This window comes from Podarcis vaucheri, assembly GCF_965113315.1.
Source record: "Podarcis vaucheri genome assembly, chromosome: Z".
NCBI classification, from domain to species: domain Eukaryota; kingdom Metazoa; phylum Chordata; class Lepidosauria; order Squamata; family Lacertidae; genus Podarcis; species Podarcis vaucheri.
Window position 1 is genome coordinate 30,999,424 of NC_138758.1, and position 26,763 is coordinate 31,026,186.

The 26,763-nt window shown below is 45.0% G+C and overlaps 1 protein-coding gene and 1 long non-coding RNA gene across 4 annotated transcripts in view; one reads left to right on the top strand and one right to left on the bottom strand.

The window, feature by feature from the left end:
- Positions 1-295: 295 nt before the first annotated feature.
- On the top strand, positions 296-15,079 carry VSIG4 (V-set and immunoglobulin domain containing 4). Of its 2 annotated transcripts, none has more exons than XM_082208268.1 (10): positions 296-621; positions 5,098-5,454; positions 6,189-6,470; positions 7,723-7,788; positions 8,307-8,390; positions 9,966-10,031; positions 11,190-11,291; positions 11,787-11,808; positions 12,826-14,533; positions 14,588-15,079. In XM_082208268.1, the coding sequence occupies exons 1-9, from the start codon at positions 564-566 to the stop codon at positions 13,070-13,072; spliced, it is 1,284 nt and encodes a 427-aa protein (XP_082064394.1). In that variant the 5' UTR covers positions 296-563; the 3' UTR covers positions 13,073-14,533; positions 14,588-15,079. The 2 variants fall into 2 exon arrangements, with proteins under 2 accessions (XP_082064394.1, XP_082064395.1); XM_082208269.1 differs by having other exon boundaries at positions 12,826-13,932; positions 14,845-15,079.
- Positions 15,080-18,204: 3,125 nt separating this feature from the next.
- Positions 18,205-26,763, bottom strand: part of LOC309523998 — a 37,648-nt gene continuing 29,089 nt past the window's right edge. The window contains exons 2-4 of one of the 2 annotated variants that reach the window (XR_014215731.1): positions 26,408-26,555; positions 21,139-21,277; positions 18,205-20,185 (exon numbers count right to left, since the gene is read on the bottom strand). This is a non-coding gene — a long non-coding RNA (uncharacterized lncRNA). Of the gene's footprint in view, positions 21,278-26,407; positions 26,556-26,763 lie in introns of both variants that reach the window. The other variant, XR_014215732.1, reaches the window with a different exon arrangement.

Below are 26,763 nucleotides of genomic sequence, written 5' to 3' on the forward strand. Positions count from 1 at the left end.
TTCAGGTGTCGAAGTCTCTCAGCCCATTTAGGGTTACCCTGAAACTTGCAAACTTAGCAAATATACATAAAATGTGAGCAAAAGGAGAGGATGCAAAAAATGGAGAGGCGGGGGGAAGAAGTGTGCGTTGGGGAAAAACATCTGATTTTAAAACAAAGTTCTTTCTAAAGGTCATGCAGAAATTGAGACATAACTATTACAAGGTTCTTCCAAATAAACCCTTGCGCCTGCAAACAAGTGCATTTTTTTCTTCCATTCATTGCAAAGGTGATGATGCTGCTTTCCCTTGTTTTTTTATTATAATCAACCAGCTTACTCCAATAATGTCCTTGATGCATTCAGCCAATTGGAAGGTGCCCCTCCTTTCTTTTCCTTTTTGAACAGAAGAGGGAGGACGAAGGTACCCTGGCAATGGTATAAAAATCTGTGATACACTGATGCAGTTGTCCGGTTCGCAGGGAGCAGAGAGAGGGAAGTTTTGTTCACTGCACCCTTGAAGGATTCAGTTCCTTACTAGTTAGCACAGAGTGAGGAGCAGTCAGAGTAATCAGTCTCTGGCAATCATGGCCAAGGTAGCTTGGCTGTGGTTTCTGCTGCTTGCACCCACTATCCATGGAAAAGGTAAGTCCTTTCAGGATTAAATTTTAATATTGTTTAAATGAGATGTACAATGCTTCGTTCTTCAGAACTCATAAGAGTAACAATCAGGGCTGCAATGTTTCATTTTTTAGATTAAGACTTTTAAAGGATTTTAACTTTTTATGCTTTAATGTATAGTTTCATGGCTTTATTGCTGTAAGCTGCTTTGATTTTTTTATGATGCAGAAATATACTCAGGCTTTTTAAAATATAAATAAGCCAATAAGCTAAATAATGTGCCACACAATTAACCAGGTGGCAGACTTTTAAAAAATATTATCTTTAATACACAGAGATGAGTGAAGCTGCCACTTTTGCATTTCCATGTCAATTTGTAATTCCCCCCCCCCTTCAAATCCACATGAAAATTAATCAGCATTTCAGTGAGAATTTCTCCTAATATATACATGTTTGTGTGCATTTATATACATTTCTGTGCACATCTTACCACAGCATATGCAGTTCTGTTTGCATTACTTGGATGGAGAACTGCAGGGTTCAGAGAAGTGTGGATTTAAAAGGATGGCTGTATTTTGATTAACATATTGTTTCAGAAAGTTAGGGAGGTTTGCCTTTAACTGAGGACTGAATCCGATCTCTCCGGCTTCTCTATTAATGCAACAACTCATTATAAAAGCAGCCTTGAGACAATTCTCCTTCCACTTTGGAATGTTTCTTTTTAACTGATGCCTCCCGCTACGGCAACCAGTGTCTCATCTACAAAGTTGTTGCTTGGGTTCAGAACTAGGCATGGGTTGGAAGACAGTAAAACCGCAGATTGTGTGTTGCAACTGAAATGTGTGATGTTGCTCTGTTGCATTGTTGTGAGGAAGATGCGGAACATTTCACTGTTTGCTTAATCACTCCTGGCTATATATTATGGCTTTGATTAAATTACACAAAACAAGAAAACTTGCAAAGAAGTTGTAGAACATTTTGTATGCTTTTTTTCTGTAAATCTGCCTAGGCACTTAAGTGACTGCAATTAATCTGATGGTTTTATGCCACTCTACATTTGCTGTACCTTTAATATTTTGCAAGGCTTTTCATTCTTTTCATTCTGTCCTCTCATTCACATTTACTACATAAGCCAAATGTCATTCTTTGATATGTTTAAGAAAGAAGTATGAAGTGTTTAGCAGTCGTGGGGGCTTTAACAGGTGGATGGAACAGGTGTGGTTTTCAAAATGTAGCAGATGCCGTAACCTTGCATAATCTTAGCTTCGTGCCAGATTACTTATGATGTTGTTTTCTGGCATTGTTTTTTTAGAAATGTATTTCTTAGTTGCTTTGAGCTCAACATTTGTTGCCGGAAAAGCAGAGTTTAAATATTAAATTAATTACTCGGAATCAGAGGCAGTAGTGCTGTTGCACCCCAGATCCTTCTTGTGGGCTTCCCATTGAGGCATTTAGCTGGGTATTATGATAATGTGATGCTGGACTAGACGGGCCCATGGCCTGATCCAGTTCTTGTTATGTACTTATGGTAAATAATCCTTGTGCGAGACCTCTGTATTTATTTAATTTTAAAAGGTAACCGAACCTTTTGTCTTGTGTCTTTGGTTTCATAAGTGTTCTGGTTGTTAGTTGCCTATTACCTTCTCAGAGAGATGGCTTCAGAGGTCAGTTGGTGTCTCTTTATGCAAGGAGGTGTCCGTTATTAGCTCTTTATGCCTGTCTACAAGCCACAATGGCTATGTGCTAACTTCATTGTCAGAGGCAGATTCTGCTTGTGCGCCTCCTGCTTGTGAGCCTTGTGTGCAAAAGATGGAAGGTTCAGCCCTTAATAGGGCTCAGAAAGGCACCTGTATGATAAAACCCCCAAACCCCCAATCTTCTTTCAAGAGAGAAGTGCTTGCATGAGATATACAACCCAGGTTTTTTTTTGGGGGGGGGGGGTTTACTGCTGTTTAGGGTAAGCACTGTTAAGAAAATGCCTGGGAAGAGGGCACTTTGGTGATATTTTCTCTCTCTGACAGGGCTAGCATGAGCGTATTCAGGATTTATGTTGGGGGGGCGAGCCTCAGTTAAGTATTTTTATTGATTTACTTGATTTGGGGGGCTGCCCTCTTGGCTACGCTCATGTTGGGGGGGGGCGAGCCTCAGTTAAGTATTTTTATTGATTTACTTGATTTGGGGGGCCTGCCCTCTTGGCTACGCTCATGTTGGGGGGGAGCCTCAGTTAAGTATTTTTATTGATTTACTTGATTTGGGGGGGGCTGCCCTCTTGGCTACGCTCATGTTGGGGGGCGAGCCTCAGTTAAGTATTTTTATTGATTTACTTGATTTGGGGGGCTGCCCTCTTGGCTACGCTCATGTTGGGGGGGAGCCTCAGTTAAGTATTTTTATTGATTTACTTGATTTGGGGGGCTGCCCTCTTGGCTATGCTCATGTTGGGGGGGCGAGCCTCAGTTAAGTATTTTTATTGATTTACTTGATTTGGGGGGGCTGCCCTCTTGGCTACGCTCATGTTGGGGGGGGAGCCTCAGTTAAGTATTTTTATTGATTTACTTGATTTGGGGGGCTGGCCTCTTGGCTACGCTCATGTTGGGGGGCGAGCCTCAGTTAAGTATTTTTATTGATTTACTTGATTTGGGGGGGCTGCCCTCTTGGCTACGCTCATGTTGGGGGGGAGCCTCAGTTAAGTATTTTTATTGATTTACTTGATTTGGGGGGGCTGCCCTCTTGGCTACGCTCATGTTGGGGGGGGCGAGCCTCAGTTAAGTATTTTTATTGATTTACTTGATTTGGGGGTCAGCCCCCTTTGCTACGCTCATGTTGGGGGGGGGCGAGCCTCAGTTAAGTATTTTTATTGATTTACTTGATTTGGGGGGCTGCCCTCTTGGCTACGCTCATGTTGGGGGGGGCGAGCCTCAGTTAAGTATTTTTATTGATTTACTTGATTTGGGGGGGCTGCCCTCTTGGCTACGCTCATGTTGGGGGGCGATCCTCAGTTAAGTATTTTTATTGATTTACTTGATTTTGGGGGGCTGCCCTCTTGGCTATGCTCATGTTGGGGGGGCGAGCCTCAGTTAAGTATTTTTATTGATTTACTTGATTTGGGGGGGGCAGCCCCCTTCGCTACGCTCATGTTGGGGGAGAGCCTCAGTTAAGTATTTTTATTGATTTACTTGATTTTGGGGGGCTGCCCTCTTGGCTATGCTCATGTTGGGGGGGCGAGCCTCAGTTAAGTATTTTTATTGATTTACTTGATTTTGGGGGGCTGCCCTCTTGGCTACGCTCATGTTGGGGGGCGAGCCTCAGTTAAGTGTTTTTATTGATTTACTTGATTTGGGGGGGGGCTGCCCTCTTGGCTACGCTCATGGGGGGGCAGGCCTCAGTTAAGTATTTTTATTGATTTACTTGATTTGGGGGGGGCAAGCTCCTTGGCTACGCTCATGTTGGGGCGAGCCTCAGTTAAGTATTTTTATTGATTTACTTGATTTGGGGGGGCAGCCCCCTTGGCCACGCCCATGCAGGCTAATGCTCTGATCTGGTAGACAATATTGTTACTGGCCCCCCATCCTCCGAGCTGCGAGAGCCTCCAGGGGTTCTTGTGCTTACCCAGGTTTAGTTTCCTTGGAGTGAAGGCCAGCGGAGACTGTGATGTCTTTAGGATTTAGGTTTATTTACATGTGTATTAACAGGTACAGCCTGAGCAAAAGATGAAAGCACTTACTGCATTAATGCTACAGAAGATTTGGTATTAGGTTTCCAGAGAAGCCTCAAGTCACAGTTTGGGATCCAACACAGAACAACACATGTCTCTACGTCTCTATGTCTCTACGTCTCTATGTCTCTACGTCTCTATGTCTCTACGTCTGAGGCTTCCTGAATCAGCGACGGCTCACACACAGCCCCACAATAGGATGTTGTTATTCATCCTAGGATGACAGTGGTATCCAGCAGAGGAAAAGGCCCACTCATTTGTCTGTGTGTGTTTAAATAAATAAACAAACAAATAAATAAAATTGATTTGCTGGACCAGATTCTTCAATTCACTTTAATTGCACAGGCCTAAATTTCTGGCAGGACATGGGTGGCGCTGTGGGTTAAACCACAGAGCCTAGGGCTTGCCGATCAGAAGGTCGGCAGTTCGAATCCTTGTGACGGGGTGAGCTCCCATTGCTCGGTCCCTGCTCCTGCCAACTTAGCAGTTTGAAAGCACGTCAAAGTGCAAGTAGATAAATACGTACCGCTCTGGCGGGAAGGTAAACGGCGTTTCCGTGCGCTGCTCTGGTTCTCCAGAAGCAACTTAGTCATGCTGGCCACATGACCCGGAAGCTGTACGCTGGCTCCCTCGGCCAATAAAGCGAGATGAGCGCCGCAACCCCAGAGTCGGCCACGACTGGACCTAATGGTCAGGGGTCCCTTTACTTTTACAAATTTCTGGCATATCAATCAATAGGTCCTGTGAAATAATATAATAACCTTCTGTTTATCTTGCTGCTCCCCCAGTTGTTCTGGATTTGACTGGCCCACATGAGACCCATGGCACTTGGAGGGCTTCGGTCACTTTGCCATGTTTGTATGACCCATCTCCTGACTTCCTGGAACAAAGTGTTGTTTGGAGGCAGCGGGATCATCACAATAGAGCCATCTTTCACCGGGATAATGACTCAGGGGACCAAACACCTGTGGCACATTTCAGAGACCGACTCACCGTTCCTAAGCAACCCCTGGGAGATGTCTCCCTCCTGATCCACGATCTCGACATGGCAGATAGAGGGCGTTATGCCTGTGAAGTTACCTTCCTGACCAAAAACAATACCAGGGTAACAATATCAAGGATCATCATACTGAAGGTTAAAAAAGGTAACCTGTATTAATATGCTGAGAAGGCTTCATGGTTAAAAATGCAATATATATATATATATATATATATATATATATATATATATATATATATTTAAGTTGCATAGTATCATTTTCTATTTTGTTTATTCAGAGAATGTGTGGTTTGCTTTTTATTAAAGATTCTCAAGCAGGATTTCAAAAATGTGAAGAAAGAAGAAAATATAGCTTTGCTTTCACCATTCAGGTGCTCAGCTGCTTCTTTGCAAGGTGCCTTGGTGACAGATGGGGCTGGCTTTAAAAGAGGACGAGGCAAATTCAGGGGGGAGAGGGCTATCAATGGCTATTAGCTACAATGCTCAGCTCTGCCTTCTCAGTTGAAGGCAGCAATGCTCCTTTCTGATAACCAGTCGCTGGAAACCACAGGAGGGGAGAGTACTGTTGTGCTTGGACCCTACTTGCAGCTTTCTCAGAAGAGGCATCTGTTTGGCCACTGCGAGAACAGGATGCTGGACGATGGGCCTAATCCAGAAGGGCTCTTCTTATGTTCTAAATGGAGAGAGGGGACAGGTCCCCAAGCTTTTTATCAATTGTGAAAAGAGGTAGAACCTTGAGGATCACATTCTCCTTGAACCTTACAATTCCAAAGTATCTTCAGTCATCTTCCTTTACTTTCCTCGCATTCTATGTCTGATTGAGCTGTGCAAGCCCCAAATTTGCTGCAGGTGCTTGATAAGTATCGTTTTGCTCCCCAGTTCCAGTGGCCAAGCCTGTCATTAAGGCCACCAACAATGATGAGACCAGCTTGCCTGGCGTGATGAGGTTCAACCTGTCGTGCTTGACCAGCGGCTCTCCGCCCATCATTTACCGCTGGTTCAAACAAGTGGAAGGAAGTAATGCAACCCTTGTGGGCAAGGAAGCCGTACTTACCTTTGACCGGCTGGAGGCATCGGATGCTGGCAGATACTACTGTGAAGTTGAAAACAGGGTCAGCAAGCAGATCCAGCAGAGCAGAGCTATTCGGATAAACGTGCAAAGTAAGAGCATCCAACAACCTCTGCTATGCAAAGATCCATAATGTAGCTCCAGAGTGATTTAGTTTTAGGAAACCCAATTCATTCATTTATTCAAATAATAATAATATTTAATTAAAAATGCAGTAAAATGGCTACATACAAATTCAAGAAAACCAGAATACAGCACAAAGCAATACGTAGTGTAACAATAGCCTCTCCAAAGCAGCTCCCCCCCCCCAATTTATAACAATCAGTTTTGTCCAGGCTTGGCCTCTGTGTTAAGAGCTCCAGTATCTGAAATTCTTTGCATGAAATAGATAGATTTTATTCTATTTTATTTGACAAATTTATACACTACATTTTAAAAACATACCAGAGCAGTGTACAATAATCAATACCACAGTACACAATAAAATAATGCATTCTGCTCCCTAGTTTCCCTTTTGCATTTGGCTGGCCACTGTGAAAACAGGATGCTGACCTAGAAGGGCCATTGGCCTGATTCAGCAGACTCTTCTTACGTTCTTACTTTCTTAACATAACATTCAGTTCAGAAAGATCAATAAGGCAGAAGGCTGCAATCCTGTATCTAAAAAACAAAGGACAAGTGTGAATTGGGAACCCACAGCATTTTAACTCCACAGATCTTACCTGCCCATTAAGTTCCTAGGGAAGCCCCAAGTCACAGCTTTGGGTCTAGCGTACAGCAGACACGTCCCTGCTTCTGCAGCTTCCAAGATCAGCCCAAACTCTCTCTCACACAGAGTTCCCCATCTTTGATTGATATGGCATCCCACCAGGTGATGTGGAAAAAAGCCTACCCACTTATCTCTATGGCAGCCTCCTACAACATGTAAATGGCAGTAGCATGTAAATGGCAGTAGCCATAACTGGCCAGCCAAGGCCATTACCTTAACAGAAAGACTAGTTTGATTGGTTCAGCAGGTTTCCTGTCCTAGATTTGCACTCTACACATATGCAGGATTGCAGGTTTGGAAGGGACCCACTGGTATCATCCAGACTGACACACACACCCCACCCCCCAAAAAACAACCCTTTGCAGTATGTTAGCTGCCCTGTAAAACACCAGTTACATTGATGGTGCAAGATACATATATTAGAAGGAATAAAAGCTGTGGAATACCAACAGTTATTAAGCACTATCAGTGCATCTAGTGATTATCAGAATCTTACATGCAAAGAAGAACTGATCTATTCTTCAGAAAAGGAGAGGGATAGAGAGAGAAAAATGCATTCCTGCTTTTGCTTGCAGGTTCTGCAGTGCCATCTACTTTGGGGCCTAGCACTGAGTTCGCAATGAGCACCGCAGCTGTGGCAGGTAAGCTGTCGCCAAATGATAGGCTGTTCAGTTTTGAGTTGTGGGTGGGAAATGCATGGGTGATTGAGGTGGGGTCGCCTGACCCTTTGCCTGGTCTTCAATGGCTACAGCAGGCAGCCTTTGGGGAATGCCCCCAGTTGCCCTGCTCCTGCTTTTGTCCACTCCCCCCCCCCCATTGAAGGCATCCTCTAGTTGTCCACGTAGTCGTGGGTGGAGGGGAAATAGAAATTAAGGACTCCTTCACCCTGCAGCCTCAAAAGGTGCCCCTGTAAACTCAACTTGTCTCTAGTTGTGTATCAAGTGTGAGGAGGCAGAGGCTCAATCTAGACAGCAAAGGAGTGTGCAGATGAGGGGTGCCAAAACTTTCCCAGTGCCTTGCACCACAGCACTTTCCAGGGCATGGTTTTCTCCCAGCTGAGTCCTGCCGAGAGAACAGTGGCCCTGGGGGGACAAGAGTGCATATGGGGAAGGCACAGTATGGGGACTTGCAACTTGACATATCTCTAATATTCTCACAGATGCCACAAGCACGGCTTGGATGGCGTTCGGAGGAAGAACTACATCTGGCAGCTTCAACTCAAGAGAGCTCACCATGGCAAAACGTGAGGAACATAGTGTGGCCTTCCTGTTGTTTTAGACTGCTGGAGGAGGACAACCTGAATTCCCTGGGAGGGGAATGTGCAATGCGGCAACTCCTTAGGTTTACTGGGAAAGCTCTGGGGTTCACTGCAAAAAAATCTCTGCTCAGGGGCCTTTCCAGGCAATGTCAGAATCCTTCTCAATGGCTCTAGTCACCCTTTCCTTCTCTCTGAGTGCCAAGCACCCAGAAGTCTGCTTCTGTCCCTAAGGCTCCTTCGCAAACTAGGAGACCAGGTTGGCAGTGGGGTCTTGGCTACTCCCCCTGGGTTGGCCCTTGAGCACAGATGTACTGATAAAGTAGCTGGATACCGCCCCTGGTTGCAAGTGACAGGTAAAGTTTACCTCATTACAGGGACTAGCATTTTCAGCTCCAAAAACTAGCCAAGCTGTACAGTACTGTGGGGCTTTCATTGCCTCTTTAGGACTCGACTTGAGGAAGAGGATACTCTCACTAGCAGCCAGGAATGTATTTCTGCACCCACAGAAGCACAGGTGTCATTTCCTCCAGAGCAGGCACACTGACATGGGTCGACCTGAATTAGTCCTGTTCATGCCTTTCAGTGAGTCTTCTCTGTGAGTCTTTTCAGTGAGTCTTCTCTGAATAGGGCTAACATGGAATACAAATGTACTAGTAACTGGTGTATCCCGGCTCAAAGATGTGTTCCAAAAAAGATCAGCTTCCTAAGTGACCTACATATACCTTGACTGCTGGTGGGAGTTCCCAGTTTTGAGGAACATTTGTGCACTGTCATTTCCAGAGGGAGAGGGAGAATTTACATTTTTATTTCAAAATAAAAAAAAATCCTTCCAGTAGCACCTTAAAGACCAACTAAGTTAGTTCTTGGTATGAGCTTTCGTGTGCATGCACACTTCTTCAGATACCTCTTCAGATACTGAAGAAGTGTGCATGCACACGAAAGCTCATACCAAGAACTAACTTAGTTGGTCTTTAAGGTGCTACTGGAAGGATTTTTTTTTATTTTGACTATGGCAGACCAACACGGCTACCTATCTGTAACTGGAACCATTTTTATTTCATTTAGGGCTCATCCAGACTTAACTTTCGCCCTTCACTTTCTAGGCACAGGTCCATGATTTCCTGGTTTGTGTTTGAACATGTGGGGGGGGGGTGTTTTTGGTGCCCCATCGCTTTCCACAGGAAAACCCGATATTTACTGCTGAATTGGAGCAAACAGCTATTCAGATTTCCTGCAGGTTGCTGTTTGCTCCAATTCGGTGGTAAAGAGCTGGTTTTCATGGAGAAAGTGCTGGGGCAAAAAGAAGAACAAGATCCTGTCCGACATGAGCCTGTTTCTAAAGGTCACCCCAGTTGACACGCCAGCAGAAGTACCCGACATCTCAACCCTAAAGTCTTTTGTGTGGCTCCAGAGATGAAATTCACCCTGTGAATACACTGGGGTGGGCTGGGGAGTTCTAACAGCTGCTGCTTAGATTCTCCTCCAGCCTTGCTTCAGTTGCTCTTTGGGTGAAAGCCGGTCTCCTTTCTGCTGACGCAGCATCTTTGCCTTGATTTGCAGGTCCAGCTACAACACCAGCAACTACGACAGCGTCTACTACAGGGAAGCCTTTACCAAAGCCTACTGGTAAAGACCGCACTTGATAGCAAAGTGAAGGGTGTGGGAATGTTCTGGGGTGCAGGAGAGGATATATTGACTAATTATATCCTTGTCCAACTTGTGCTAACAAGTTCCCAAAATACCAGCAGAGTTTATAGACATTCCCCTTCAAGTTCGCAACGGTAACGTGTGCACAGGTTCGCTAGAACCTCTATAATAATTACTCTGGTAATTTCCCCTTTGTTCCCTCTTAAAATACAAGACACAACACAGTCTTTATAAAAGTATAAAAGAGTTTACTCACGATCTGTTCACAATATGATCCCAGACGGCAGACAGGCTTAAAAAGGTAAAATACACGTAGAATCTATCTTATAGGAAGATAGCCCTCTCCTCTCTTGGCTGAGAGCCAAGAGGGCATCCTGCTTCTTCGAAAGGTGATGGCAGAGAGAGAGAGATGGCTGCCTGCCCTGTGCTTTTGTCATTACCTGCACAGGTGAGGCCACACCCACCTCTGGTCACATGCGGAGGAAGTCCGTCCCCAGGAAGTTTACCTGCTTGCTGGACAGACATCCCTCCCCATGTTGTAACATGTACACTCTAGGAATGTTGTCATTGACTGCTCCTGTGTTTACATCCAACAAAGGGAAAGGAGGAAGTGAAGTTGCCTGTGTGGCCGGCTTGAAGGTGGCAGAATTCAGGCTGCAAGTTGGAAGTGCCATTTTTGAATGCATCCCCCATTAGTGGGGGGGGGAGCGGACTTGCTAAAAGTATTTTGGGTTTTTAACCAAACCCTTTACATACTAGGGAGTACAGGAAAGTTAGGCTCCAACCCTTTGCCTGCCACTTTTCAGGATACTTTTAACATGGGAAAGGATTTAAAATGTTTTGATTCCCCTTTAAGCTGAAGTCCTGTGACCTATTCTCAGAACTAGGGATTGGGAAGAATTAAAATTTAGTTCACATTTAAAGGCAGTTGTATGAAATCCACACTTTTCAAAACAGTGTGAGAACCTAAACAGTGTCACCCTACAAAATTCACCCTTTTCTGAATTTTGCGGTGTAGTTTTCCAAGCAGTGTTTACAAAAATGTATATATTTGGGGAACATGTGCATTAAAATGAACATATCAGTATGAATAGACATACAAATATGTAAATTTCATCCTTTGCTGTGTTGTCCTAGGGTCCAAGATGTCAACTTTCGCCATCATCATGCTTGTTCTGCTCACCCTTGTTCTCACTGGTATTCTTACGTGTATTGTCTGCTACAGAATAAATGGAACTGGTGAGTGAGTTAGATTTCACTCAGAAAACAATGGCTTCTCTGATTTGACAGAGTGAAATGATATATGAAGAACTGAAGGGAGGGACTCTGCTGCATTAGTCCTCAGGACCAGGGTGGGTGGACCAGGGTGAAGGATTTAGGAACCCTATCTATGGGACTAGTGAACTGCAGGTAGTTCTGAGCATAACTCTGTATGTCCCTCCCGAAGCTATGTGCTTGGTGGAAAAGGACGACCATGCCAGACAGAAAGAGTGTTTATAGGCCGTTGTGCCTAAGAGCTGCACCAGTGCCCTCCTGCCACATACAGCACAGAGTTGCGCAGCAGCTCTATGTGTTTTCCCCTTGTTGGGATTAGGGTATAAGCTGCACTTCTATTGTTCATCTGATATTGCTTGTTACATTTTTAACAAAAGCTGTTTGCAGTTTTGAAATGATTGTACTTTTCTGGAGGGACATTTGCTCATAAAGTTCTGCTGTTTGTTTTTTGTATTTCAGGTGATGGCTTTCCAATTTCATAGTAAGTGATTATCTGATTATCTAGGGGTTGTAGAACTGACATGTTTGGGCTGGCAGCACATTGGAAAAATGAATATGAATAAGTGAAAAGGACCTGAAATATAAATGCTACAGTGCATATGTGTTGTGGTAGGAGGAGGGTGAATGAGAAGTAGGTCTCATCCGGAATGGCCAGATTCAGGGCTGGATTATCCAAAAAGATGTGGTTAGGGCACTAGCAAAGCAGGGGTACCCAAAAAGTGACCATTTTGTTTGTGTGGTTTTTTGGGGGAGGGGAATGACCTTTGATATTTTAAAGAAGAAGTATTGAGGTGGTCATGGGAAAAATCAGAACTTTGCTAGTCTTCCTTATACTCTACTTGTACTCTTCTTGATTTTTCTTTTCTCTTTTTTATTTTGAATTTATTTTGAACACCATAATCTTTTCAGTGCTCAGGGCCTCTGGCAGTCCTAATCCAGCCTCAGCCAGATGTCACCAGTGGGCTCAGCAGATCCCCTGCTCTTGCAAAGGATATAAACTATTGGATCAAATATTTGGGCTAAAATCTAGGAACTCTTTAAAACAAGAGTAGACACTTTCAGCAAATCAGGCCTTGCTCAGTGGCTTTACAAGCTCCCTGATTTGTGTGTGTTTTGGCAGTGGCATAAGTTCCGCTACCACTAGAAAAATAAAAGTGTGCAAAATGACAGCAAGGACCACTCAACTCCATACATCAAGTGAGCCTCCTATCTCCTTAGAAAACATGGATAGAATAGTGGTATGTTGTGAGTGGAAAGTGGCCAAATGTTAATCTTTGCACTTGTTTAAAAGTTGAAGCATGGATTTCAGAAGCAGACTGTGCACATTGGAAAGGCTGAAACAGGACATAGGAAGCTGTGCAAAGAGACCATCTAACTGCAGAAATGCCACTCTGTCTTTGAAGTTCCAGCCCTCCAAAGTACTTCGTTTTCTTCCCTTACGCCTATTACAAGCCCTTGGTCTATTGACCTGATTCTCACCTTTTCCTTTCTGTTTCAGCTTCTGTATTACCAGAGGCACAGATGAAGACAACGATGATGACAATCCACATGACCTAGGAAGAAACGACAGGTGTGCATGTTCGTATGAGTACGAGTTACTGAACGGCAGTGCTGACAACAGCCGCATCCTGGCACCTATACTAGGCCTTGAGGAAGAGGCGATAGAACTCAAGACAGTCAATATGTATGAGGCCCTGGTCAATGAGTCAGATTCTGACACTGAAGTGCTAGATGCCCCCCTGTGAGGCGCCTTCCTTTTTTGCATTGATGAGAGTCAGAGTGGTGTAGTGGTTAAGAGCGGTAGATTTGTAATCTGGGGAACTGGGTTCGTGTCTCCGCTCCTCCACATGCAGCTGCTGGGTAACCTTGGGCCAGTCACACTTCTTTGAAGTCTCTCAGCCCCACTTACCTCACAGAGTATTTGTTGTGGGGGAGGAAGGGAAAGGAGAATGTTAGCCGCTTTGAGACTCCTTCGGGTAGTGATAAAGCGGGATATCAAATCCAAACTCTTCTTCTTCTCCTCAACCCAGCCATCGTCAGGCTATTTTCCGTATTGTTTCTAGAGGTAAAATTGTGCCACCAATTGGGCAAAGAGGCCATACATCTTGACTTTCCGTGACACAGCCGGGATGCAATAAGAAAACGGACGCAAATTGAGAATTAGCAATTAAAAAAAGCTCAACAACATTGCACAGAAATTGGCCAAAGCTCAAAATTGATTCAGTTTTTGAAAGATGGCAACCCTAGTTAAGTAGGGTGGAGTGTGGATCACAAAAGCAATGGCTTATGTTCAAGTGTGCCTCAGGAATGCATTGTCGGTTCTCTGCCTCAGAACTGCCCTGTATAAGGTGGAGGATAATCAGATTTTTTCTATGCTAGTGGTGGCGGCAGCAGCAGTGGTGGTGGTGGTAGTGGGTGCTGTGTTGTTGTTCTTGTTGTTGTTCTTCTTCTTGTTGTTATTCTTGTTCTTGTTGTGGTTGTGCTTGTAGTTGTTGTTGTTGTTGTTAAATTTATTAGCGATATTTTCTTTGCCAAAGCAGCTCATGTTCATTTCATTCAGTATTGCTGGTCTGGAAGACAATCAGACTGTGTTGCTTTTTTAAAGGTTTGTGTCATTTACATCAATGGTCCTCAACCTTTTTGAGTCCATGGCTCCCTTGACCAACTACATTCTTTCTGGGGCTCCCCTGTGGGGCTCAGGATCCCAGTTATTTCACCCCTTGCCTGCAGAGCCAGCAGCCTCTCACCCCTCCCTTGTGGAGGGTTCCCTCAACCTCCTCTCCTTTCCCCTCTCCTTGGGAGTCCTCCAGGCAGCCACTCCTACCACCTCTAGTCTCTGAGCTGCCCCCACCCCCGCCCCCACCCCAAAGAGAGGTGCCACCTCACACCACCCCACAAGGGCCTGAGAAGAGGTTGCCTCCGGCCTTAGTGGCCCAATGGAGATTGGCCAAAGGTGAACATGAGGCCAGCACCAGGGGCAGCAATGGGCGCTCCTTGCCCTGCATGGCAGAAAGACTTCCCTTCAGCACTGGGCACTCAGCTTCCAGGCAGGCTTCGCACACAGCAAGTACATGAAAGTCCAGTGCAGCACCTGCCTGAACTGGCTGGCTGGGCTCCCTCGCCCACTTGCTTGCTTATCCAGCTCCTGGCAGCCAGCACCCCCTGGCCAGCCCCAGAGGCACCGTTCACCTGGGGAGCTTGTAGCTGTGGAAGCCTTTGGGAGGCAGAGACCAGAGAGGGCATCAGAGGAGGGAGGGAAGGGAAGAGGGACGGAGGCCAGGCTTGCCCGCAGCACCCCTGACCATCATTCAAAGCACCCCAGGGTACCACGGCACACTCACTGAAAATCATTGATCCAAGCTATTTCATAATTCCCCCTTTGCTACACTTGGTGGGCGGGCTGTTCTTCTCTTGCATTGCCGTCATTTATATATCTTATATTGTAAAGAGGCAATGCATGAGTTTCACTTGGAGGAGGGAGGATTACAATTTTTCTATCTATCTATTTGTGTGACAGAATGTTGGACTAGGACACTGGAGAGGCCACGGTTAAAATCCCTACCGGGCCTTGAAGCTCAAATGGGTGCCACAGGCCAGTCAAAGACCCTCAGCCAAACCTACTTCACAGTACTGTGAGGATGAAACGGTGTGAGGATGAAGTGTGTACGTCGTCTTGAGCTCCTCGGAGAAAATATATGTAACATGAATGCAGAAAAAAACACCAAAAAAATAAATAAAATTTGTTAAATTCACTGTTTGCCGTATTTATATTGTGGTTCCCTATGCCCTTAAATTTGACCAAACTGCGGGAGGCAGTGGAAGACAGGAGTGCCTGGCGTGCTCTGGTCCATGGGGTCACAAAGAGTCGGACACGACTAAACGACTAAACAACAACAACAACATGCCCTTAAACAACAAAGCTTTGGATATGCTAAAGAGAGATGCCTTTGCTCAGCCTGACAGGGCTCCCAACCCTGAACTCACAAGGGGGGGGGGACAAACCCATCTCATTTTCCTTGTTTTGGGTTTTCCTTAATGCCCTCTATTAGTTTTCCCTCCCTGAATTCTTTTGCAGTATTGCTGTCATCCAGCAATGGGCCCAAACATACTCTTGATTGTGCTATAGCTACCTTCCCCAACCTGGTACCCTTCTGATATTTTTGGGATACAACCCCCAGGTTGGGCATGACTGCACTCTGGATTCTGCCCATCTTGCCCCCCCTTTTTTGCCTTCCTCCCCACCCCTTGATTTGCTGCCACCTAAGCAGTTTGTGATCTGTTAGCTCCATAGCTGTCAACCATCCCTTATTTGGCGAGAAACTCCCTTATCCCAGCGCCGTTTCCCACTGTTGTCCCGGATTGATGATGTCCCTTAAATTTCCCAGGTTTCAAAGGAAGCAGCTCCTCTCCCTCCCTCCCTGCCGGCCAGGGAGGAGAGAGGCTCCAACTGTGTTGCTTGGCTGTGTTGCTCACCCAATAAGGAGTCTAAGAATGACTGGGGGTGGAGCTTGCATGCCTTGTGCCGATCAAATCGGCCACGTTGCCTGGGGACTCGCCTTTGCTCAGCACTTCCCAGCGGAGAGGTGACGGTCGTTTTCCTTGCTGCATCCCCTTTGCTGGTTTGTTGTGCTGTGGGAACCACCACTTGAGGCTTCGTTTGGCTGCTGGTTGACTAAAATCCCTTATTTTGGCTGCGGGTCCCTTATTTTCAAATCTGTAAGTTGACAGCTATGGTTAGCTCCTCCCTCCCCAAGGTTGTATCAGGTGGATACAACCCCCCCAAGTTGCTACACAAATTTGATGGTTCTGATTCTACACTTAGAGTGGCTGGGACTGTCTTCTGCTGCAACAACTAACAACCTTCCTTTGCCTGCCCCTGTGTCCTTTCCTTGCCTGTCTTGTCCTGCCTAAACATAGGAAGCCAACTGAATTAGGCAAATGGGAAACTGTCAGTCCAGTTTGGTCCACCACACTCAGTGCTATTTACTCTGACTGGCAGTTGCTCTCCAGAGTTTCAGGTAGAGCATCTTCCCCAGACCTAACTGGAGACACCAGGGACTTAACCAGGACACTTCTATATTCGGAGCAGGTGTTCTCCCACTGCGTTATGGCACTTGAGATTTCCTCTGCAGCAGTGACCACTAACAGCATCTGAGGAGAAGTAGGATAAAGGATAGAGCAGGGGTCAGCAACCTTTTTCAGCCGTGGGCCATGTAAAAACACGCGGATTCCCGGACCATCCGCAGGCCGGATTGAGAAGGCGATTGGGCTGCATCCCAATCCCCTTAGGTTGCCTAGCCCTGGGATAGAGCCTCAAGGAGTCTTGCAATGGGAAGAACCTAGAGGGGAGATGTTTGGGCAGGGAAAAGGGTGTGGGAAGTAAGTACCAGTCTCCCTCCTTATCCTGACATTAGCAGCAAGAAGGTGTTTGTTACCTGCTGCAGTTCCAGATGAGATGTGAGGGGAAGGGATAGCTTTCAGTCTTTCTGTTTTCTTCACTATTCTAGTTGAGGAGTGTTAAATTCCACCCCCACCCCCCGTCTCTTCCATGTGCGCACACACACCCCATCATCAGGTGTGGAAGCTCTAAATATCCAATGTCCCCAGAGAAGAGATTCTCTTGCACAGAGACAGGTCGAAACTAGCCAAGGAAATGACCATTTGGCTCTCTGAGGCAAAATCCTGCTCCATTTGGGTAAAAAAAGGCACAGAACAGCACCCTCCATTTGTAGGTTTCAAGGGACAGGGAGTCATGTATGGGAGAAGGTGCTGTCTGTCACCCAGAGATGAATGCCAGCAAAATAAACACTGAGCTTTGTTTTTAATACGGGCTTTAAATGTGACATGATATTCCCCCTTAAAGAACTTGAGCATCTACTTCACAAATAAGCAGCATGTTGATTGAACGGCAAGAGATTGAACCGCACCTATCATCCATGGATATTTGGCCATGCTGACTGGGGCTGATGGGATTTGGAGTCCAACAACTTCTGGAGGGCGCTACACTGACTACCTATGAGTAGATCAAACAGCAGGGTCTTGTGTCACCTTAGGAATCCAGCAACATCTGGACTGACTACCCCTTTCAATTATCAAGGCATATCTTATCCTTTAGCTTAATTTTTCACTTGGCGTGTGTGTGTTTTCTGTTCAGTAGTAAAAATGTAACAGTTGGGTTTGGAAGTCAAGTATTTAGGACACACAGGAGGAAAACCGTAATTGCACGATTTGTGAAACTCTGGCTTCCATTAAAAAAAGCGACAAAAAAAACTTGGGCCAGGAACTGAGTAATGGAAGAATGGATAGCTGGTCTAGGAATAATCTTGCATTGGTCCACCCAGAGAGAAAGAGAAAGACACAAACAAACAAACAAACAAACAAACAAGAGTGTGTGTTTTTGCAGGGTGCCCAAGTGTGGGTTTGAGACTCTATATACATATTGTTTTATGTGCACAGATGCTCTCTTATTCATTCATTCAGTTTTAAAACATTTTTAGACCAACAATCATCACACATTCTTGGGCAGTCAACAATAAATAAACAATATAAATAAACAAAATAAAGTATTGTTACAGAAGTTGGGTGCCACCCCCACTCTCTGCCAGCAGTAGCAAGATTCCACGGGGCAGGGGTGCCAACTCGAATAAAATATGGGGGGGGGGAGAGGTAAGCCCTGACCTGTATAATCGATCAAAAGATGCAGCATACACACCATTTGAATAGCAACACCCATCAAATTGAGGGGGCACTCTCAAATATTTTATTGGGGGGAGGTGAAGGGACCTCTGCCCCTAGGAGTTGGCTCCCAAGCCAGGGGGTTCAAGGCACTCCCCCAGGGTGTGTGTTCCTTTGGAGAATTTAGACACATCAGAGACTGTTGTAGCTTTAAGAAATATGGTTTATTCACCTATTTACACCTTCAGTCTGAGTGGGCAGGGTCCAGATCTTACAGCACAGTCATCTCAAACATAGCTTGTTCCCCATAGCAGTGCAGCCCTGGAGTCAAAGACATCTTTCCCAGCCAACCTTCAGCCAACCTGCCCAAGGTAGATCTCCCTCATTGTTTTCACCCTTCTTTTTCCCAACACACCTTGCCCTAAAGACTCCCCTTTCCTGTCACCTCAAATGCACACCCCATCACCATGGCAATCTCTGTCTGCCTAAGCCCCAATTTCCTGTTTGATGGGCCATCAACACTTTTTGTCATGTTTATATATATCTCTATTCCAGGTGAGGCCCTGTCTTGGAAGGGAGGCCTGGCCTGGCCTTTTCCACTGGCCTGCAATCTTCCCTTTAAATAATCTGCCACCATTTATTAATTTCTAGGGTTTAGTGGGGTCCCCCAAAATCTTTAAGAGTATAAATTAGTTAAAACCTAATACTACACAATAAAACTCTAACATTATTCAACCATAATAAATGACAGCAAATTAAAGTTATTAGGCAGCCTGAGGAATTGTACAAATTTAAAATGCTTGAATAAATAGAAACGTACTAACCAGGTCCAAAGAGACTGCAAAGGAAGAACTAACCATACCCCCTTAGTTATGCAATTCCACATGCCCCCCCCCCTTAGCAAGAAAGCCATCTCCTCCCAAGAAGAGAGACCCTCAGAACTGGGCCATAGCAGAATGTCTTAAGAGCAGAATGCTCTTAATAGTATTTGGATCCCAAGCCATTTCTTTCGGATATTATGGTAAATAGAGATGTGGAGGAGAGGGCAATGGACACAATCCAATTCCCCCCACCTTTGTGCATTCAGTCAGTAGTATCAACATTGACTGCAACATCGTCACACAATAAATCCATTGCCACATGGAATACACTTTGAAGCATCTTTAAGTGCATGCAAACATTTCAGAATATCATTACGGCAATAACTATCACCATTGTACTGATGCTGTTTCAGTCTGTTGAACCAACGGAAATGGAGCAGTTCACCTTTACCACTTTGACCACCCTTTCCCAACCTGGTGCCCCTCATATGTTTTGGTTTATAGCTCCTCCCATCATCTCTGACAACTGGTCATGCTTGCTGGGGCTGATGGGATTGAGAGCACAAGAATTTCTGGTGGGCACCAGATCTTGGAATGCTGACATTGGCCTTGATGGAGACCATGCTTTGCTGTCATAGCTGCTGGCTACAGAAAATACAGAGGGCTCTGCCTGTGTGTTTGTGTGCTCAGGCGCACACAGTACAGCCTGAGCTTCCTATTCATGATGTACCTGCAAACATGGTGTGGACCTTCACATTTTCTTCAAAGCATAAATGCATGAAGTAGAATATTGGGATCCAATTCCACTCTGCACAACTAGTGCAAAGTAAAAGAAGCAACATTTAAACATGGCCATGGTCCATTTATAAAAACATCCAGAAAACCTTAGCAATGCCCCCCCCCACAAAGCCAGCTAGAAACATCTGGAAACATTTGCTCAAACCACCTAACATCATATTGGGATACATGGTAACATAAACTGCATCCAGGGCTTCAACATTTAGCACAGTTTAACTCCCCAAACCTTGATTAATTCAAATTTTTATTTGATCTAATAGCTTAGGTATATCACACCCCACAAACTCATAACAATACCAAACTCTGCCATTCATAGAGCTCCCCTCATCCCTCTTTGCCAGCAATGACTCCTGCTCTGTGGAGAGGTCCTGTGATGACTTGCTGGATGCTCAACGTTGCTGGGCAAATGCCGCACTTTGCATATTTGACAAACTGACACTCTGCCACATTGAGTGTCGAACTCAGCTTGTCAAATACACGGAGAGAAGCACTGCAGATCCTCAGGGAACATTGAGAGAAGCACTCAGGAAACACTGGTGATGTTATATCCGGCCAGGCAGCACCCTAAAGTGAGGGAAAAAAAGACAAGACCAGAAAAGGCTTGTTTTGATGGAAACCAGAGAACAGGAAAGGAGAACCAACGTAGACTTGAGTTTTTTTACAAACTTTTTTTTGGTTTTGTTTTTTACAAATATGGAGCAGATATTATGTGGCACCTGCAGCAGTGCCAATTTAACCGATTGAAGTGGGCGAGTGGGCATATATGGGATAAGGTTACATCACAGGTAAACTGGCCAAGTTGTTAAGGGCTTTGAATACTATTAGTTACACTTTGAACTTGGTCCAGTAGCAAACAAACTCTGAGTGCAGGTGACAAGGCTTCGTTCTCATCAGCAGCCATGCTGCAAGATTCTGCACTAATTGCAGCTTTTGGATCAAGCACAAATGAAGCCCCATATAGAATGCATTGTAGTAATCCAGTCATTTAAATTTATTTTTTATTTATTAAAAGCCCATAGCCCTCAGTATTAGTAACCCAGTCTTGAAGTAACCAGTGCATGAACTACGCTGGCAGAGCTAAGACAAAAAGACTTCTTTCCAGGTGTCTGAGTTTGTAGGGTGTCCTAATGTTCCAATTTTCCTTCTACTAAATACCTTAGGCATCCAGAAAGAAGTCTTTTTTGTCTCAGAATATTCTCCATAACTCACAGAGAGTTCTACAGCCTCTACCAAACATCCTTTAGTCTTCCAGACAGGGTTAAATGTTCTTTTTTATTTTATTTTTAGGAACTGCTTCATGATAATGCTTTGAAGCAGCATAGTTTGTGTTCCATATTAGAAGCCTAATCTCTTCAGCCCTCCTAGTGACCCTAAACTTTTAATTATCTTACTGTGTGGATCTGGTTGTTAAGCACTGAGCTTTTATCAGTGATGTTTTTCTAGAAAAAGAGGTGCCGGAACTCCCCACAAACTCCTCCCTTGTTCTCTTATAATCTTATAATGGCAAAGGTACCCACCTGAGAGGTGCCATAGCTGAGCTCCGGCGAGTTCCAGCTGAAAAAAGCCCTGCAGATAATTGTCTATAAAATGGGTGCTCCCCCCCCCCCCCCATTTCTCTTGCTCTCAGATGTAGTATAAGAGTGCCTGGTCATCTGACTTAAAAAATTGAAATTGGAAGATAAATGCACCTGCTCTCCCATCTCACTCACACACACACACACACACACACACACACACACACAGAGAGAGAGAGAGAGAGAGAGAGAGTGAGTTTCTCTGTCTCTCTTTTTCTGTTAAAGCTGACCTGACTGTTGATACAATAAAAGTGAACTCTTTCTTTGTGAACAGTAACAATGAAAATAAATTGATCTTATTCGCCCATCTTGTTCATGTGTTACAACAACCCCTAAAGCAGGCTTCCTCAAACTCAGCCCTCCAGATGTTTTTGGCCTACAACTCCCATGATCCCTAGCTAGCAGGACCAGTGGTCAGGGATGATGGGAATTGTAGTCTCAAAATATCTGGAGGGCCGAGGTGGAGGAAGCCTGCCCTAAAGAGAGAACAGAGTGTGCAGCCTACGAAACTTTTTTTTTATAAAAAATTTCATCAGTTGCATTTATAGCTCATCTTTTTTCTCTAGGTGGCATATATAGATCTCCCTCTCTACAACACCACAACAACCCAGTGAGGTAAGATGGGCTGAGGGGCAGTGACAGGTCCAAGGTCACCCAGTGATATTCATGGTCAAGTGGGGATGTGAACCCTAGTCTCTCCCAGGTCCTAGACTGACACTCTTAACAATGCAGAGCATTATCGCATTCTAATATTTATTGGAAGCCACTCCGTCAAGTTTGTCCAATAATTCAAGTGTGCTGTGCTACAGCAAGCTCATTATGAGGAGTCTGTCGGCTTGTGGAAGTGGGAGCTCGGATGAGCCTGGTCTGAGACAGAGCAGCAGAGGGGCAGAAAAGTCATGCCCCTGGTCACACTTCCCTCTTTTGCACAAAAGGGACAGGAATCCTGTCCTCTGTTGATGTCAATACACGCACACTGTTTCACAAGCAAAGAGCCAAAGCTCACCATTCTGTGAGGGTGCAACAGTTGCATGTCATCAGAATGTTAAAGACATATACACAGAGACACCTATATGTGGTGCATTTGGTGTGAGAGACAGACAGAGCGACAGGGCTGTCTTAAGCATATCCAGCGCTGTGGTTCAAAGCTCCCTCCGCCCCCCGCCCCCCGTTTCCCATAATTTTTTAGGGATGACGACACTGCCGGCAGGGCTGGAGGAGGCGGGTGAGGGCGGCGAGCATCCAGCCTCCGCCTCTTCCCTGGCGCCCTCCAGAACTTGGCGCCCTGGTGCCCTGTGCCACTAGCCTCTATGGGTAAAGACGCCCCTGCAGAGCATTCAGCATTCAGCAGTCAGTTCTATCTTTTTCTATCTTTTCATTAATAACCATGAAATAGGTAAAGGTAAAGGGACCCCCTGACCATTAGGTCCAGTCGTGACCGACTCTGGGGTTGCAGCGCTCATCTCGCTTTCTGGGCCGAGGGAGCCGGTGTACAGCCTCCGGGTTATGTGGCCAGCATGACTAAGCCGTTTCTGGCAAACCAGAGCAGTGCACGGAAACGCCATTTACCTTCCCGCTGGAGTGGTACCTATTTATCTACTTGCACTTTGACGTGCTTTTGAACTGCTAGGTTGGCAGGAGCAGGGACCGAGCAATGGGAGCTCACCCCGTCGCGGGGATTCGAACCGCCGACCTTCTGATCGGCAAGCCCTAGGCTCTGTGGTTTAACCCACAGCGCCACCCGTGTTCCTAACCATGAAATAGTGCCAGACATTTCCAGGACAATTTAGGCTGCTGGCTAGTGAGTAAGCCTTACTGAATACTCTGGGAGTTACTTCTGAGTATGCATGCAGTGGATCATACCGCACATCACTTTACATGGATATGTAATTAGGAGCATTAGGAACTGCAGTGTACAGAGTCAGGACATTGGTCCTCTAGCCCAGTATTGTCCACAAAGGCAGTAGCTCTTTCCAGGGTTTTAGACCAGGGACCTTTCCCTGCCCTTCCTGGGGACTGAACCTGCATGCTGGATAATGTCCGCTTGAATCGTGAAAGCATTATTTTGTCACTGGAACACTGCTGGTTTTAACAAGTACTGTGAAATAAAGTGGTTTGACAACTGTAGCCTCTGAGAGCAACAGTGTAAAGCACTAAAGGGATTTACAAAGGGATTTTTCTTCTGCCGGAGCTCCCAGGGGCTCAGCTCTGGCACCTCTCAGGTTGGCGACTGCCATTCTAAGAGAACAAGGGAGAAGTTCATGGTGAATTCCAGCACCTCTTTTTCCAGAATTGTTTGGGGAGGATCATGTCATAGCCACCAGGGCTTATTTCAGAGACTATTTCAGTTTTCAGATGCAGAATGCCATGATTTTGTGCCTGGTTACTTTTGGGCTACTTTAAAACATGATCTATATGGTTAGGCCAGCAATATTTCTTCTTCTTTTTTCAAATCTGTGTTGCATGATTCCCCTCCCCCTTTATAAAGAGTATTATGAAGCTTGAAAACTTGATGCATTTCTACTGAAAGATACTATACATGATCCAGCAACAAACGTTTGCTGGTAACTCCTGCTGAAATATATCCAGGCCTTCCCCATTCCTAAGGAGCTCCAGGCAGTATACATGGTTCTACCTCTGCATCTAATCCTCACTACAACCCTGCAAGGTAGGGTACGCTGAGAGACAGTGAGTGGCCCATGGTCGCTCAGTCATCTTCATGTGGATGAGTGAGGATTTGGATCCTGGTCTGCCAACACACAAATAAGCCCATGCAATTATAAGCCCTGAGGTTGCAACCAACCTAGTCTTACCCACTGAAATAAATTGACTTGTTAGCCGCAGCCATTGGGTTTAATCATTCTAACAGATTTTGGTTGGATTGTGCTCACTTTCTAACCCTTTTATGTGTCTCAGCTGTGCAACTGAAGAGAGACACACATCTCTCCTACTTCTGTCTGTATTTTGTATTTATTTTTTTTAAGGCAAATAAAAATGATCACCAATCCAATACTATGCTTAGAACAAGCTGGGGGTTGTTTCTGAAAGAAATATCCCCCTTTAAGAGGGATAGCTGGGGTAGCTCAGTCGGTAGAGCCTGGATGGCTCAGTTGGCTAGAGTGTGATGCTGATCATGCTAAGGCTGCAAGTTCGATCCCTGTATGGGTCAGCTGCATATTCTTGCATTGCAGGAGAGTTAGACTAGATGACACTCAGGGTCCCTTCCAATGCTGCAATACTATTATTCTATAAGACTTGTAATTTCGCAGGATGTTGGGCAAAAGATTCCTGCACTGCAAGGGACGATCCTTGTGGTCCCTTCCAACTCTATGGTTCTATGGGTTTGTTTGTTTTTGAAAAATCCATTCCAGGATTGGCCTGAGGCGCTTTCTGGGGAACTATCAAACAGGACTTATGCATTACAGTCTCTGAAATTAAAAAACACACACAAAATAAGCGAGAAAATGCCTCAGTTTGGACCAATTTCTTTTAAAATGCAAGAGTCGTTTGTGGCCTAACCTATTTGGATACAAATCCCATGAGTTACTCTGAATTAGTAAATGTGTTTAGCATTACTAATCCTTACAGCCAGTGTGGCAGAGTGGTGAGTGTGAGACTAGAACCTGGGAGACCAGGGTTCTAAATCCCCACTTAGTCATAAGGCTCCCTGGGTGACCTTGGGCAGTCACTGCCTCTGAGCTCCTTGGACAAAAAGGTGGGATATAAATGCAACAAATAAATAATAATCCTGATTTAAGCATGCTTCCATCTTAATTCCAAAATAAATGAAAAGGGGAACAAAGATACACTCGACAAGTACCCTCAAGTTCAGACTGGGGAGGGAGACTGTTAAAAGCAATACCATTTTGATAGGGTGTTTGTCAGTTCGAAGTTTCTCATAGTCTATCTCTGTGATCTACCCTCAGTACATTTACCTCCCCTTAAAATAAGCACACAACACTGCTAAATACTGGGTAATTATTAGCACAATTAGTGAAGATCACCAGCAGCTAGTAGTCTGGGAGGCACTACTCTCTCTGAAGAGGGCTGCCAACTTTTCAATCAGCTCAGCAGCTGTACCTTTACAGTGCAAAAAGTAGCAGCTGAAATTTTCAGAGAACAATACTGTTTAAGGCTTACTTACTTCGCCAAACCTTTATTAGTATAAAAAAAGGTAAAGGGGACCCCTGACCATTAGGTCCAGTCGTGACCGACTCTGGGGTTGCGGCAGTCATCTCGCTTTATTGGCCGAGGGAGCCGGCGTACAGCTTCCAGGCCATCATAAAACATCCATATATAAATATTATTATTATTATTATTATTATTATTATTATTAGCCTTTATTGGCATAAGTTTAAACAATGAAATCATAAAATCATCCAAATACATTGATAATCCAAACACATACAATATATAAAAGACTAGATAGCCACCACTGAATAAATCAGGCAACTTGAAATTTAGCTTTACAGATCTTGGCTAAGATTTTAAAATATATACAAATAAACAGCCAGGTAAAATACCATATATAATGACGAGGATTTTTATTGGGATGTCTTCCTGCTAAATAGTGCCATTCACCACTCTAGGAGATACTATTGACAAAAACTCAGTCACCCTTGCACAGTTACTTCCGGGTTAATATCAGACAGATAGAATCTGATATTTTCATTGTGCCATGATGTTAGACTACCCAAAAAAGGGATAGTACGCATTGTACAATGGACATAGCTGGTTGTACAATGGACAGTAGAAAAGGATATGTTCTACAGTGCCTGGCACATTCAAAGAACATCCGCAATGTCTATCATCCTGTTCTCACAGTGGCCAACCAGATGCCCCAATGGGAAGCCTGAACTCCCCAAGCACAAAAACACTCTCCTCTCCTGTGTTTTTCAGCAACCTGGCATTCAGAAGCATTACTGCCTTGGAAAGGTGAGGTAGAACATAGGTCCCCATGTGTGCAAGTTTGCTTGTTTGTTTGCAGTGCCCACACAGTCACTGGCATCAAAATGCCAGTTTGTATTCTGCCACCACTTTTAATCTGGATCTACACTTTCTAGGGAGAATATGATTTTTTTAAAAAAAAATCTGTTGCAATCTCTCTCAAAAACCTGTTTGCAATATAAAGGTTTTTTGCAGTAACCCCCCCCCCCCGTCCCACCCATTCTGGAAGCACCCAAATGAGCAGAGCTATACAGACATACTCTACCTGTCCCTGTGATCATGCAAAGTGGGTAAGACAAGCCCACTCCACCTGCTGAGGAGCACCCTTCCAGCAGAGCAGAAGAGGAGCAAATGCAGCTCTGGGAAGGACAGAGGCTTGTTTTGAAGGGGCCTCTCCTCTTTTCAAGAGGAAGCTGAAAATGGGGAAGATAAAGCTGAGGTTAGATGACAGGAAATATCTGGATGTGAAGTGACAACATGTCAGCATTGAGAAATATTGCTGCAAAAGCAAGCAGCTTCTTGTCTTTAGCTGTGTGGCAAACACCACCAGCTGCTCCCAGTTGACACCAAATTAGGACTGCATTTCTAAGTAATGCCCTCTCCATCCTGCAGCTAAGGGTT

Bases quoted from the DNA above. Each gene is read 5' to 3' on its own strand.
- VSIG4 (XM_082208268.1), top strand. From the start codon at position 564: ATGGCCAAGGTAGCTTGGCTGTGGTTTCTGCTGCTTGCACCCACTATC. The intron at 7,789-8,306 runs GTAAGCTGTCGC...ATATTCTCACAG, and splicing joins GAGCACCGCAGCTGTGGCAG to ATGCCACAAGCACGGCTTGG. The intron at 11,809-12,825 runs GTAAGTGATTAT...TTTCTGTTTCAG, and splicing joins GATGGCTTTCCAATTTCATA to CTTCTGTATTACCAGAGGCA.